Genomic DNA, 15,634 nt, shown 5'->3' with positions numbered 1-15,634 from the left:
ACACAGATGGACAACGAACATTTCCTTCAGTTTTTGTCCTTGAAGAGGTTCCGAGCACCCACTTTGATCGAAACCGATCCCATTGATAACAGTACAATCGGGGGGCGGGGGTCCTACAAAGTCCTGTGGGGGTCACATCCCCTTTTTGCCCCACGGAGTCCTGTGGGGGGGTCACACCCCCTTTTTGCCCTCGGGGGACCTGGGGGTCACACCCACTTTTTTGCCCCCATGGATCCTGGAGGCATCACACCCCATTTTTTGCCCACAGGGATCCTGGTGGGGTCACACCTCCTTTTTCACCCCGTGTCCTGGCGGGGGTCGCACCCCCCTTTTTCCCCTGGGGTCCTGTGGGCGGGTCACACCCCCTTTTTGCACTCGGGGGACCTGGGGGGTCACACCCCCTTTTTTGCCCCCAGGGGTACTGGGGGGGGGGTCACACTCCCTTTTTGCAATCAATGGGTCTGTGGGTTTTCAAAAACAAGACGGGTCAAGACGGAGACCAGTGACATCAAGATGAGAGTTTTGGTAATACACGGAATGCTTGTGTTCGTCAGGTTCCTTGTGTAATTTTGTTGGAATTTTTTGGATAGTAGCAAACATATAGATTTTTGAGAAGTTTAAAATCTATTTCAATAAAAATATCACATTTTTCACATTTTCACAGAAAAAAAAATGTTTCACATTTTTTCAACTTTTGGAAGGGTCGGTTTGGGGTGAAAAACGCTTTTTTTGAATTCCAATTTAAAAAATTCTGAAACAACACAAAATAACCAACTGATGATGGATTACTGTTAAATGGCAAACAATGGATTTTATAAGATAATAAAATGTTGCATTTTGACCGTCGGTTGCCATGGAAACAGCATTTTTGGAGTGGAATTGCCATTTTTTAATAGATATTTTTTTAAATTATATTTTCCTTCGGATGGCCTAAATAATTGTTAAATATAGTGACCATGACTAACACATAAGTATTATGATTTTCAAGTTTTGGAACAGTTGGTTGCCATGGAAACGGCCATCTGTGCAATGAAACATTGGTCTGTCTGTTGTTCAATATCAGAAGGTTTTGGCACCTTCAGGAGTAAAACGTTTGATTTTAAGTTTTTGTAGTGTGATGTATTGTCAGTGTGATCTTGTAGGGAACATAGGTGATGCCACGTCGCGACGCCATGCCATGGCCTCAGGTTACGGTTGCTGGGCGTGGCATGACGTCATGATGTAGCGCGGCGCGCGTCCAAGCACGTGCAGCACTATGACGTCATTTTCAGTTCGCTTCGTTCATTCTCGATTTATTCATGACAGTTTACTTCGGAGCTTCGTTTCATCACATTCTGTTTTCAACACCTTTCTTCCTTTTTCGGTAAGTTGTGATCGCCTTTGAGGCGTATGTACCTTTTTGTCATTTTTAGTTCGCCTGTTCGAAGAACAGAGAGCTATCGCGATACCCCCGGCGTGAGCGTCAGCGTGAGCGTGAGCGTGTGCGTGAAAATGTTAATTTTTTTGTATTACAGAAAAACTCCTCGACGGATTTCGACGAAACTTGGTGGGGGGGGGGGTTAGGTATGGTCCAAGGATCATGCCATTAGATTTTGGACTTGGTCCCCCCCCCCAAAAAAAATTGTTAAAGAATTTTTTTTTTGCATTTCTACATGTTTTAAGTGATTTCCAACCCCCACCCCCCCAAAAAAAATTGTTGGAGAAAAAAAAATTTTGCAACTTTTTTTTCAACAAAATTTCGATTTCTTTTTTTGCATTTCCACATGTTTTAAGTGATTTCCAACCACCAAAAAATTGTTCGAGAAAATTTTTTTTTCATTTCTACATGTTTTGTAATTTCCAACCCTCCCAAAAAATTGTTAGAGAAAAAAAAAAGTTTTTTCTTGCATTTCTACATATTTTAAGTGATTTCCAACCCCCCCAAAAAAAATTGTTAGAGAAAAAAAAATGTTTTTGCAACTTTTTTTTCAACAAAATTTCAATTTCTTTTTTTTTTTGCATTTCTTCATGTTTTCAGTGATTTCCAACCCCCCCCAAAAAAATTGTTAGAGAAAAAAAAAATGTTTTTGCAACTTTTTTTTCAACAAAATTTCGATTTCTTTTTTTTTTGCATTTCTACATGTTTTAAGTGATTAGGATTTCGACGAAACTTGGTGGGGGGTTAGGTATGGTCCAACGATCATGCCATTAGATTTTGGACTTGGTCCCCCCCCCCAAAAAAAAATTGTTAGAGAATTTTTTTTTTTTTGCATTTCTACATGTTTTAAGTGATTTCCAACCCCCCTCAAAAAAAATTGTTAGAGAAAAAAAAATGTTTTTGCAACTTTTTTTTCAACACAATTTCGATTTCTTTTTTTTGCATTTCTACATGTTTTAAGTGATTAGGATTTCGACGAAACTTGGTGGGGGGGTTAGGTATGGTCCAAGGATCATGCCATTAGATTTTGGACTTCGTCCCCCCCCCCAAAAAAAAATTGTTAGAGAATTTTTTTTTTGCATTTCTACATGTTTTAAGTGATTTCCAACCCTACCCAAAAAAAATTTATTGTTAGAGAATTATAAAAAATATTAATTATTAGACGTGTTTTAAAAACGACAAATGTATAAACAGGCGAGCATTGGGTGGCTTTGACACCAACTCTGGTATGTTCTTCTGTATGGGGTGGGATTATGGTTTGAATGGCCACGGGGTTGGAGGTTTTCATTGCGTTTCCTGTTCGGCTAGGAGTTGGAAGTCGGCCAGTCGTCATGTTATAGCTATGTGTTTATCCTTTTTCTATTATTTCGGGTTTATCTTTAAATATGTCCTTATGTGCTGGTTCGTGCTTTCATTTATCCGGAAAGAAAGTCTCCATCAATGTAATCAGTCACTGACGTATTTTGTTCCATTAGATGAACTGCTGTATAATAGGATAGGATTAGGTTAGCTTTGTGCCGGGGGGGTTGGAATTACAGAGGGAGTCTAATTGGAGTTTCCATTTAGTTGACTGGCATGTAGTTAGCGCGTATTGTTGATTTCCCACTCATCTCTGCATTTATTTTATTCAGGTAATTTTACGTCTTCGTAGCGGTTTTTATTTTTGGATTCCCAGATTGGGAGAGCTCCATGTCGTCATGGCTGCACTGAGAGGTCTGGGTGCATCCATAGAGAACTCCGGCATAGACGATGCTTGGATGGAAGCAGATGTGTCTGGATCTGCAACCACAAGACAGATTCTGAAATGCACCCATTACAAACGCTCACTTCAAGCTCACATATACCCGCATGTGGCACTCTCTGAAATGGCAACAGAAGAATTCTTCAAGGACAATCCGCATCTCAAGGAAGTCTGCGTTGTTGCAACGGATACAGTTCAAACTGTTTGTGGCGAACATGACAAAGCACTGAAAGCTGAATCAGTGCAGCAAGCCAGCAACTGTCTGCTCCACGTCATCATCAATGAGAACTTGTTTGAGAGACTTCAGGAATGGGAGGCCAGCCGCTCAAAGAATGCCACGTTCAAGGCCATGACGAACTATCTCCACAGAGTAGAGGCAATTCTGCATTTTGTTTCAGCATCTCGGAATGCCGACTTAAACCTTCATCTTCAAGCCGGTGAAGAACTCAGCAAGGTATTTTTTGACATGGACAGAATCAAGTACAAGCGGCTCCGGCCAAGGTACATATCTGACACGTATGCGCTTAAGACCAGCCATCCAGAGACCTGGAGGGAGCTCGAAGCAGGCAATATTTCGGTAGCCAAGAATACTATCCCATTTGTATCGATCGGAGCAGACCACGCTGTTGAACATCTGAACAGGTTGCTGAAGGTTCACTCTGGTCTGATTGGCATATCAAATAATGCAAATGCCAGACAGCGATTCTTCTTGGCTGCACCTGAACTGTCATGCCTGTCTTGCGAGTTTCAGGGACAGTTTGGTCTGAAGGAAAGTGAGATCGCTGAGCACCATGGCCTGTCTCCAAGTGTCGTCAAGCGTAATCACAATGCAATTGACCGAATCAAGGCTGCCATACTTAGTCATGAAAATCCATTTGAAGTTGAGGGTAACCAGCTCTTCAATGTGGTCACCCACACTTATGTGCCGGAAGAATTTGTACCACAGATACTGAACATTGATGAAACGGGACAGAATCTCTATGAAGATTTTGTTGCTAAACGGATCAATGGTGATGTCAGCCTATGGGCGCCAGTGAAGAAGGAGAAGAACAGAATGTAGATGTCTGGCAATACAACACTTGCAATCAAGATCAGGGACAAGACAGTAGATCTAAAAGAAACCAAGGATTTGAATGGTGGACTGATGGTACTCTCCAGATCCAGCAGGGACGTCGACCAGAAGGATGCAATTGGCAACTTTGAATTCACTGTGACACCGAGGGCCCTGTTTGCACCAAGCGGTAGCTTACTGTCATGCACAGACAAGTAGAAGCTAATCCACAACTTGGAGAAGTTTGCCAACAAGGAACCGTCTTGACCAGAAGATGAGCTTGATGTCACACACATGGAACCAGCACCCGCTGATGCTGTAATTGATGGCACTACGAGCACGAAGGTCGCAGTCGTGGATGGAATGGTAGTTGTCCAGACAATGACCAAGAAACCAGCAATGGTCGTGACAGTGAAGGACCTCAGTGAATGTTTCAATGACAGGGTGATGAGTCTGACCAGAGGCTTCGACCATGTAATTCTTGTTTTTGATACATACAAGCAAGATTCCCTCAAGAGCACAACCAGAGACAAACGACGTCAAGGAAAGGCACCAGTCCAATATCAGGTCAAGGATGATACCAGTATCAAACACATCACGATGAGTCGATTTCTGTCCCATGATCAAACCAAGGCTGATCTGACGGAGTACGTGGCAGAGAAAACTCTAGAATACAACCGCGATTCAACAAAGGTGGTAGTCGTTTCGGCATCTGGGCGGACGTCGAGCAACAGGGGTCTCCAATTCGAGGTGAATAACCATGAGGAGGCCGATACGTTGATGATCCAGCAAGCAATAGCTGCATCACAGCAACACACGGGAGATATTGAGCTGACGATATTCTCACCTGATACGGATGTTCTGGTTCTTGCCAAAGCAAACTATCATCTCCTGCCAAGACACACATCTATCTCAATGGAATCTGGCATTGTCAAAATCGAGCCATTCTGGAAGGCCCGAGATGAGGAGAGAGCCCAGGCATTGCCGGCCTTCCACGCATTCACAGGTGCCGATAATACTGGGCGGTTCGCTCGACATGGGAAGGCAAAGGTGGTTCCAGTGCTACTTGAAGGCCGATGACGACATGGTAGATGCCTTTGCTATGCTCTGTAAGGATGCTGAACTGTCAGAGGACCTATACACAACTTTAGCAAGATTTGTCTGTTCAGGTTATTGTCCAAGTGGTGTCAATATTTCCAGCATCCCTGAACTTCGGTGGCATCTCTTCTGTAAGAACATGGCTGAGAATGACAAGTTACCACCAACTGTCGGTGCTCTGAGGCAGCATATCATGCGGGTACATATCCAGGCATACGTTTGGGGTCAAGCAGCAATTTCTCAGCAAACATTTCTTGATCAATTAAAGAATGGCTTCCACAAGGACACGAGTGGTCAACTCAAACCGACAACAACAGACATTCTCCCTGCACCAAAGGCAATTATCGAGATGATAAGGTGCCAGTGCAAGACAGAATGTTCATCACAGAGATGTTCCTGCAGGGCCAAGAACTTAACATGCACTGATCTTTGTATGTGCAGCACTTCGTGTGAGAATGACGAGGACTCAAACATTGAACGGCATGACCACGATGGTGATGATGACGATGGCAATGATGAGTGACATTAGAGACAGTGATGCCAATTGGCTACAAACTCGTATTTGACATTAAGTACATTTCACTCATCACCATATTCATGCGTTACTTGTTTCAAGATTTGAAAGCAATACATTAAATAAACGGTAATTTGACAAAATGATAGCCGTTTCCATGGCAACCATTGTTCAAAATACAGATATATGTATTCTATATTAAGAACTGTCCTCGAGTTAACAATTATGCATCATCAGTTGCTTGCTTGCGATTAATTTTGAATTTTCAGAGCTGAAATTAAAAAAAAAACGGGTTTTTACCCCAAAACGACCTATTTCACCACATTATATGCATTGAAAAAATGTGAAACATGGATTTTCTGTTTCGGTATTGTTTAAGCTTTCCAAAAATGTTGTGGTTAGCTACTCTCCAAAAAATTCCAACGAACGTCAAATTATGGACACAAGGAACCTGACTACCAGTAACAACTGGAAATAACTCAGAGATGGTAGCACCACATCTCACAGCACTCTCAGTACCAGAGTAGAGTTCAGACATCAGATCGATCAGTTTTGGTGGCACCCCACGAAGACCAAGAACCCTCCAGGGGGCATCTCGATTCACTGAATCAAACGTTTTGCAGAGATCAACATCGGCTGCAAGCAGCCCCTGCCGAAACTTTCGTCTGCGTTCGGTGAGGACCCGAAGGACAAGGATATGGTCAATCGTTAACGTCTTTGGTTTAATGCCTGACTGCTCAAGGCGTTGGTTCTCAAGGAGATGGTGGCAATCCCTATCAAGAATTATCCGAGAAAAGACTGCCCGACACTGAGAGCAGTGTCACCCCTCGATTGTTGTTGCAGTCCTGGCGATCACCCTTCCCTTTCCAGACAGGGACAACAAGGCCCACCCTCTGCTGGGATGGTACCATTCTCCCAGATTTAAGCTGAAACTTCAGAGTTGCAACCACACACCTGTGGTTGGTATTGAGAAACTGAGCACTCCAGTTGACACTGCAGTTCTGGATCATGGTCAATCTCCTTTTCCACACCACCAGCATTGAAAACCAAGTCCAGCGAGGAGCCTGTGGGCGCTGAAACCATGAACCAGCCACCCTAAGTCCATAACTTTTTGCGAAGTCAAGAAAGTCAAGACAAGTGGAGGTATACCAGTCACACAGGTTAATATTGAAATGAACGATCAAATATGATCAATCATCCACGAAGGGGGATTGAAGAACACAACAAATTATCTGCAACATCTGAACAAATTATCGACAACATCCGAATATCTACATATTACATACACAAACAAGGGTGGAGTTTTGATCTCTTTTCCCATTCATCTCCCACACCACAGCCCATTCCCTTTTGTATAAGGCTCTTATATGCTTAGAGATGAAGTTAAAAAGATCAGTTATCAGTTTTTGTGACAGGTAAGTGGTGCAGGTGTGTGTTGTCATATTCAAAGTTCTGGGTTCAAATCCCATGTCATGCATTAATTAATATGTGTAAATGAATAACTGATGGTGTTTGATGAAATGGTTGTTTTGAATTATGAAATACCTTTGTGTGATTTGTTGGCTGTAATTAACCAGATTGTAGGAATTCACTTGCTGACCTCCAACAGCCATACAGTGATCTTGTGGGATGCAATGACACAAAGCATCCTCACTACTCTGTGCTTGTTCAGGCCATGACTTGTGAAGAGCGATGCAGTCATGATCCCATTCAGATAATGTTTTGTTTTATTTGTTAAAAAACTAAGATGTAAGTTGAATGTTTCACTGAACAAGTGAAATAATTTCCCTCATCTATACTAGAATGGAGAGAAGTGTTTATTATCTCATCCTCCACGAAACTCAGCCATATCGCGCTTCGTATAGATGACTCTGGATCGCTATACTTTTGAGCTCACGAGAGAAAATGTACATACTCGCTCATTATCACCTGATATTGTTCTACATTTTCAAGAAAATGCTGTGACAACATATTCGATCTCTCCATGTGACACTATCTTCAATGACAACCCCATAAAGGCCACTCAGGAATCAAGGCCCCATTCGGAAAAAAATGTCACGTGACAAAGGAACGAAATCCCGACTGCAGGTGTCCGAACCGTGAAGGACAACAAAATCACGTGACCGCCACCACTTCTGCCAGAGGACGGTTAAACTGCTTGTATTTACAAAATTTATAATATTTTAATTAATTTACATTTTAATTTATATAAACCTCTTTTTCACTCATTGATCCGTTTGGATTTGAGCCTCGAATGATCAACAGATTGTGAGAGTGAGGATGTTCACCTCATCTTCAACTCAGGAAGGTTTCCTGAGTTTTCATTTCATTACCCCTCCCCCCCCACCCCCGCACACGAACCGAAAAACGGGATTCAACAATTGGTGCACTTCTGTCTGTCTATCTGGCAGTCAAACAAATTTAAAATCATTTCAAACGGGAAACTCACTGTTATAATGACGTCACAAAGGACACAAACAATAGAGACAAATCACTAATTTAACGTGTTAGATGGGGTCATGTATAAGATTCTGCATCAACTGCGGTAAATTTCCGAATTCTTTTTCTTTTCTGAAACTTTAAAAATCTTTATTTTATTTCAATTTATTTATTACATACTTGAACATTGAACAACACGAATGACCCTTTTGAACTTTCTCAACCCTTCCATTTCACGTTACTTGGAAAAACAGATTACATTTTATATCCTCACGACCAATGAAATTTACAGTTCGTACACTCCGCCGATGTGCTTGTTTCTCACGACAGTGCGGGGTAGGGTGTTCCGTAAACTCCCAGGTAATTCATGTTTTAACCAGTGGGTTTAAAAACCCAAACATCTCAAATGGAAACCCATCAGAGATTCAATCTCGGCGTTCAGGGATCAAGTTTGTGCAAGTCACGTGTTTTTATCAAAAAATAATTGATTTATTTCCCTCCAAAAATAATTAATCTGTTTGAAACAAAATCAACAATGAAACAAGGCCCCAAGTAAAATAATTAAATTAATATAAACCGTTTATTCGATTTTAAAAGAAGGAAACCCGTTTATAAAAGATCATCATCATTGTCATCATCAAACACCCGTTCCTTTCTCAGATTCACCCTCCGTGTTCTTGAGATCGTTCAGAGTGAAAGAGCAGTTCTACTATTGAATATTCTTCATTTGTGACTCTTCCTGTGTCTTCCTCCTCACTTTCCTTTGGAGAGACCGGGTGAAGAAGATAAATCTTCAATTCCCTCGGATGAAATAAAAAAAAAAATATCACAATTTGTTCCTGTAAGAAACAAACTCATGACCTTTGGATTACAACACCTGGACTCGAACCCTGACGCTAAGAACCCGTGTGATCTTGGCAAGTGTGGAATAGAAAATCGGGAATTCATAAATATAATTATCTATCTGTCTATAATTCCAGCAATCTCTGTGTGTCTGTCTGTCTGTCTGTGTGTGTCTGTGACCGCTGTTTCTCGAGAACCACTAGTCTGATCGAATTGAAACTTGCCAGTTATATTGCTGGGGACCTGAGAATGTGACTTTTCAAGGTTTGATATTAATCGGACAAGTGGTTCCCAAGTTATGGCCATTTATTTAATAAAAACCAATGACAGGACACGGTGCTATGACGTCACAATTCTTCTTTGTTTTTGTTTTTTGCACGTACGGGCATGCGAGAGCGAAGGAACGGCCTGTGTGGTTGTTTGTGGCACGCGGTTTGAAAGTTTTGGTTTTTTTTGCACGTATGGCCACGCACGTACGGGCATGCGAGAGCGAAGGAACGGCCTGTGTGGTTGTTTGTGGCACGCGGTTTGAAAGTTTTGGTTTTTTTTGCACGTATGGCCACGCACGTACGGGCATGCGAGAGCGAAGGAACGGCCTGTGTGGTTGTTTGTGGCACGCGGTTTGAAAGTTTTTTTGTTTTTATTTTGCACGTACGGGCACGTACTAGTATTTAGAAATGAAGAAATCTCACCATCAAGCAATCGAACCCGAGTCTCCTGCATGATAGGCAGGAATATTCACTGCTCTCCCAGCAAGGATGACACACAAACCAGCGTTCTTCGTTCACGTGAAAGGACTAACTTAATATGTAAACGAACTGAAAAGTCCTTGATATCAAAATGAGTGATTCCTTCTCAAAGTGTTCATATTAAACCCGTAGAAGTCCGTGGTAAAATATCGTGATCGGAAAAAAACAAAAAAAAATCCTTCTATTCTTGCGTTGGTTCTAAGAGATCAATATGTGAGGGTCAGTGAGGGCTGTGTTGAGGTGTTTTGTGTACCTGGCGTGAAAACAAAAGAAGAGAGGAATATGAGTTTAACAAGTTATTGATTGTATTTTAAACCACTCCATTGGGTAAACTTACCATACATTATAGATCGATCGAGATGGGACATGATCTCTGCCAATCGGTCTCAGTTCGTTTGGGGTGGGGCCTCCCAGTTCAGGGCGGGGCTTCCCACTTCAGGGCGGGGCTTCCCAGTTCAGGGCGGGGCTTCCCAGTTCAGGGCGGGGCTTCCCAGTTCAGGGCGGGGCTTCCCACTTCAGGGCGGGGCTTCCCAGTTCAGGGCGGGGCTTCCCAGTTCAGGGCGGGGCTTCCTACTTCAGGGAGGAGCTTCCTACTTCAGGGAGGAGCCTCCCAGTTCAGGGCGGGGCTTCCCAGTTCAGGGCGGGGCTTCCCAGTTCAGGGCGGGGCTTCCCAGTTCAGGGCGGGTCTTCCCCCATTCAGGGAGAGACCCGCCATCTTGTTCACTCCATGGAGCCTGTCTTGCAAGGTTCATGCTTTCTTATTCTCTCACAGCTTTATATTTAACTCTTTTTCGATATCTCATTCCATTTTTCGAAGTCACTAACGTGGTTTATGACTTGGTTGCGGAAGAAAATTAACGTTTTCAGACAAAAATGCATTTTCAGTGTAATTAAGGCCTGTGATATGAAGTGCACTCAGACTCCGTCACGGCTCGACGTGAACTCGAATTCACCTTCTCATTTCATTTTAATGTCGTTAAGATGGTTCAAGTTTCAGCAAAAGGTGAGAAATTCTAATAACCGTTTTGAATGTCTGATGGGACGTGATGTGGGGAGGGGGAGTACGATTGTGAGGGGAGGGTAACAGTGAGAGGAGAGGAGGGAGGGGAGTAGAAGGGTGAGTGTAGGGGGAACAGTGAGGAGGGGGGGAAGAAGCGTGAGTGAGGGGAGAGGAGGGAGGGGGAGTATAAGGGTGAGTGTAGGGGGAACAGTGAGGGGAGAGGAGGGAGGAAGAGTAGAAGAGTGAGGGTGGGAGGAATAGTGAGGGGAGAGGAGGAAGGGGGAGTAGAAGGGTGAGTGTAGAGGGAACAGTGAGGTTCGAGGAGGGAGGAGGAGTAGAAGAGTGAGGGTAGGAGGAACAGTGAGGGGAGAGGAGAGGGGAGTAGAAGAGTGAGGGTAGGAGGAACAGTGAGGGGAGAGGAGGAAGGGGGAGTGTAGGGGGAACAGTGAGGGGAGAGGAGAGGGGAGTAAAAGAGTGAGGGTAGGGGGAGTGTCAGAGGGAGGGTAGGGAGAACAGTGAGAGGTGGTTGCCAAGCTGAGTACACAGGTAAGCCAGGTGCCAAACATCGTTTACCCTCTTAGCATTTACACGTATAAACCTCTTACACTCATGTTAAGTTTATCCTCTTCCACATTCTGTGTGTTTTGTGTGCAATGTCGAGGCTCGTATGAGAGCTAACACACAGAACGTACAACAAAGGGAGCAGGTGGGGAGAGGAAGAGTGAAGGACAAAACAGTGTGAAACAGAGACATGAGGAGATGTGTGGAAGGGAGAGGGATGGGACGGGGAATACAAGATAATAAGGGAGAGGGGAGAGCAGTACTCCATCAGGCTGCGGATGAAAGCTTTGTGTGCGGTCAGGAGCTCAGGTGTGCCAAGGAAGGACTTTGGACGATGGAGGATGCCCAGTCGGCGACTCGCCTTGGAGACCCCCTTGGGAATACCTTTGTGTGATTCGTTGGCTGTTACTGGTCAGATTGTGGTCATGTTCACCTTCTGAATTCTGTGAGCCATAAAGCAATGTCATGGGTTGTAACAACACAAAGCATCCCCTCAATCCTCTGTTGTTCAGGCCCTGACCTGTATGGAGCGGTGCAGTTGTGATCCCATACAGATGTTTTGTTTTTCTATCTATAATTCCAGCAATCTCTGTGTGTGTGTCTGTCTGTCTGTCTGTCTGTCAATACAGCAGTTGTTGAATGATCAATGAAAGGACTTCTTCAAGAGGGTTGTTGAGAAAGTAGATGGGGGTGGGCTTCCACACCTCCTCTCCCCTCCCCTCCCCGAAGTGATACTTGTTGAGGTTGAATAGATTACAAATGGACTGTGACGATGGAGTATGTAAGTAGTTTACTTCAAAGAGGAAACACGAAGTGGAGGAAACCACATCCTGCACGTGTGCAGTGTTCACAGCTGTGGGGTCCGTGGTATGTTCGCCAAGTTTGTGGTACGGCGGTGAATTTACTCACTGCAGAGTGAACATAACATTCAATCTTCGTCTTTTAAGTGAGTTATAATTATAATAATTTGGAATCAGAACATTCACGGACATCAGAGGGACGGTCCATAAATATTTATTTGAAGAAGAGGAACCTCACGGCGCCGAAGGACGTCAGTAAGCATGAATGTTAAATAAATAATAAATGATGGTGTTTTAAAGGATTTCATTTAATTTAATTTTCAATTTTTGTTTTCGTGTGAGAATTCCAGAGGGTGAGATTCGAGTATGGAGAGGCGTTCGAGTATGGAGGAACACGAAGGAGAAAATGTGGACACGGCAGATGATGTTTTGGGAATGTTAGGAGGAGTGGACGTGCCAAAAGGTAATGAAGACTCTTTGGGAGGAACAGATGGAGAAGAATATGTAATGGGGGAGACGGTTGGTGGTTTGAGTGGAGGAGAGAGGGTCAGGTGCGCTGCACAAACAAATATACAGAGAGGTTGGGAACTCAGAGAGTTGGTGTATGTGGAGCCAGGTAGTGTGTTTGAAATCTCAGGTGTTGCTTATGGGGTTGGCACATCAGAGAGTCATGGGATCGACATGGCGGAGACTGCAAGGAAAGATCAGCGTTGTGCAAAACCACGAGAAAGGAGTTCTTGGTTCTGGAAAATTCTCCGTGTCAAGCAAGAATCGAAGGATGATGAGTTGGAAGAGAAATATTCTGATGATCACGAGAAGGTGAATGAAGTGGGGAGAGCTGTTGAGAATAAAGGTGAACAAACGGTGAGCGGTGAAGATGTGCGAAGAAAGGTGGGAGAAGGAGATAGTGTCCAAAATATAAAATCACATCAAGATGGTGAAACAATTGGAAAATCAGATCAAGGTGGTGAAACAAATAGAAAATCAGATAAATATGGTGAAACAATTCGAAAATCGGATCAAGATGGTGAAACAAAGAGAAAATCAGATCAAGATGGTGTAACAAACAGAAAATCGGATCAAGATGGTGAAACAAATAGAAAATCAGATCAAGATGGTGTAACAAATAGAAAATCAGATCAAGATGGTGAAACAAATAGAAAATCGGATCAAGATGGTGAGACAAAGAGAAAATCAAATCAACATGGTGCAACAAAGAGAAAGGCAGATCAAGATGGTGAAACAAAGAGAAAATCAAATCAACATGGTGCAACAAAGAGAAAGGCAGATCAAGATGGTGAAACAAAGAGAAAATCAGGTCAAGATGGTGAGACAAAGAGAAAAGCAAATCAAAATTGTGCAACAAATAGTATATCAAATCAAGATGGTGCAGCAAATAGAAAATCAAATCAACATTGTGCAACAAAGAGAAAGGCAGATCAAGATGGTGAAACAAAGAGAAAATCGGATCAACATGGTGAAACAAAGAGAAAATCGGATCAACATGGTGAAACAAAGAGAAAATCGGATCAAGATGGTGAAATAAAGAGAAAAGCAGATCATGATGGTGCAACAAAGAGAAAATCTGATCAAGATGGTGAAACAAAGAGAAAATCAGATCAAGATGGTGCAACAAAGAGAAAATCGGATCAAGATGGTGAAACAAAGAGAAAATCAGATCATGATGGTGAAACAAAGAGAAAATCGGATCAAGATGGTGAAACAAAGAGAAAGTCAGATCATGATGGTGAAACAAAGAGAAAATCGGAGCAAGATGGTGAAACAAAGAGAAAAGCAGATCAAGATGGTGAAACAAAGAGAAAAGTAGATCAGGATGGTGCAACAAAGAGAAAATCAGATCAAGATGGTGCAACAAAGAGAAAAGCAGATCAAGATGGTGCAACAAAGAGAAAAGCATATGGATTGTTGGAAGGAGAGACAAGGAAAGAAATTGCTGACGAAGGAGAATTGGATGCAGAGCCAATGGATACTCCAATTGCAGCAGCAACAACACCAGCAGAAGAAGAGGATGATGATGAAATATCTTCCTTGTATAGTGCGGTGTCTGGGAAAGGTGGTAAGAGCCTTGCTACCTGCTTTGTCTTTGTTGGCTGTGTATCTTTCTTTCCTCAATTGTTACTCCAAACCCTGCTGTCCGAGCGGTGAATCTGCATAACGGGTTCATCACCTTTTTGAGGAACGTCAAATATATAAGAAATAGAATTGTAAAATCAACAAATTGGTGGAACTTCAACTTTGATCTGAGTCGTAATTTTTACTTACAACCGAGATTGCATATCGCCTTTCGAACATATCTGACACCTCCGGGCACACATTGTCCCAGAAGTATTGGATGCTTTCATCTTAGAAGGTGTATGTCGCTCACACAGGAAGTCATGATCGAAAGAGTCTTGTTCGTCATTAACTTTTCTCCCATGATGCTCTTTAATATGGACATCCTTGACATGTGATCATCACGATATTGTGAATCCAATCGTCTCTGAATATCAATATCAACAGACTTTTGTGTTCGTGTTCACAACAAAAGGCATTGCCTGAACTTTTCCTCCCTCGTGTTATCTCACTTGCCACCATCTTGATTTTCATCACTGGCATGAGAGGAGGAAACATTTGATGACTGATGCAGGTTACCAACACCTCAACATTTATCAACATGCATACATGTCTTTCCCTATTATAAACAAAACTTCACATCGCATTTGAACCCGTTTTGAAAAACATGACAATCTACGTGAAATAACCGTTTAGTACCCACAGTGAGATTCAAGGAGAAACTCCACTTTTTGTTCTAGATAATCATTAAGGAATGACATTCCACTGAAGACTTGAAGAATAGTTCATAACATACTGTACCTGCCAACGTCTCTGTGAATTTATGCCTTCGTTGTATGAAGCATTCTGGGTATTACCGCGAAGGCAAAGAATGGTGTAGAACCCTCACAGCTCGCTCCTGCAAACCTAAGCCACACTCTCCCTTTTCCGGAGGCACGTCCTCTCCTCTCCTCCGGAGCAGATGCCGGGAATGGGACGGGCGGTTTCCCTGTCAGAGCATCTGGGACCTTAATAATCACGAAGTGCCCAACTGGACACCACACAGTATTTTCTGTCTTGTCTTTCCCTCTTTATCGCTCTGTTGTGGTGTGTCTGATGGCTTTAAGGACGTAGTTATTTAAGGATCTCTGTGTGTTGGTTGGTTTCGGCGGGTGTGACAATCAGTCGGGACAGAGGCAGCTTAAGAGTTTTTGGAGCCCGAGCACAAAAATATATATATTTGGCCCAAAAAAGAGAACTCCGTGTTATTGCCACACTCGCTTAGCCGACGTTGCTTTTGACTGTACCACAAAAATCCGGAGGAATTCCCATGTTTTATTGCCTTTTCCCCCCTTGGAAAAGTAAATGC

The 15,634-nt window shown here is 43.0% G+C and overlaps 1 protein-coding gene across 17 annotated transcripts in view; it reads left to right on the top strand.

Moving 5' to 3' along the window:
* LOC147006550 (uncharacterized) overlaps positions 1–15,634 on the top strand; it is a 47,066-nt gene that overhangs the window by 11,699 nt on the left and 19,733 nt on the right. For 9 of the 17 annotated variants that reach the window (XR_015054770.1, XR_015054771.1, XR_015054772.1 and 6 more), the window contains exons 1-2: positions 10,481–10,598; positions 12,564–14,290. Coding sequence is in view for 14 of the 17 variants with exons in the window: in XM_085868587.1 (XP_085724713.1) it covers positions 12,580–14,290 (1,711 nt within the window). In the remaining 3 variants the exon portion in view is untranslated. The other 8 variants (XM_085868594.1, XM_085868599.1, XM_085868600.1 and 5 more) reach the window with 8 other exon arrangements.

This window comes from Eptatretus burgeri, unplaced genomic scaffold (assembly GCF_056783735.1).
Source record: "Eptatretus burgeri isolate ZD-2024b unplaced genomic scaffold, Ebu_testis_v1 Ebu_testis_scaffold_3166, whole genome shotgun sequence".
NCBI lineage: Eukaryota > Metazoa > Chordata > Myxini > Myxiniformes > Myxinidae > Eptatretus > Eptatretus burgeri.
Note: the sequence above shows the minus strand (reverse complement) of the source record. Positions and strands in the feature narration are given on the sequence as shown.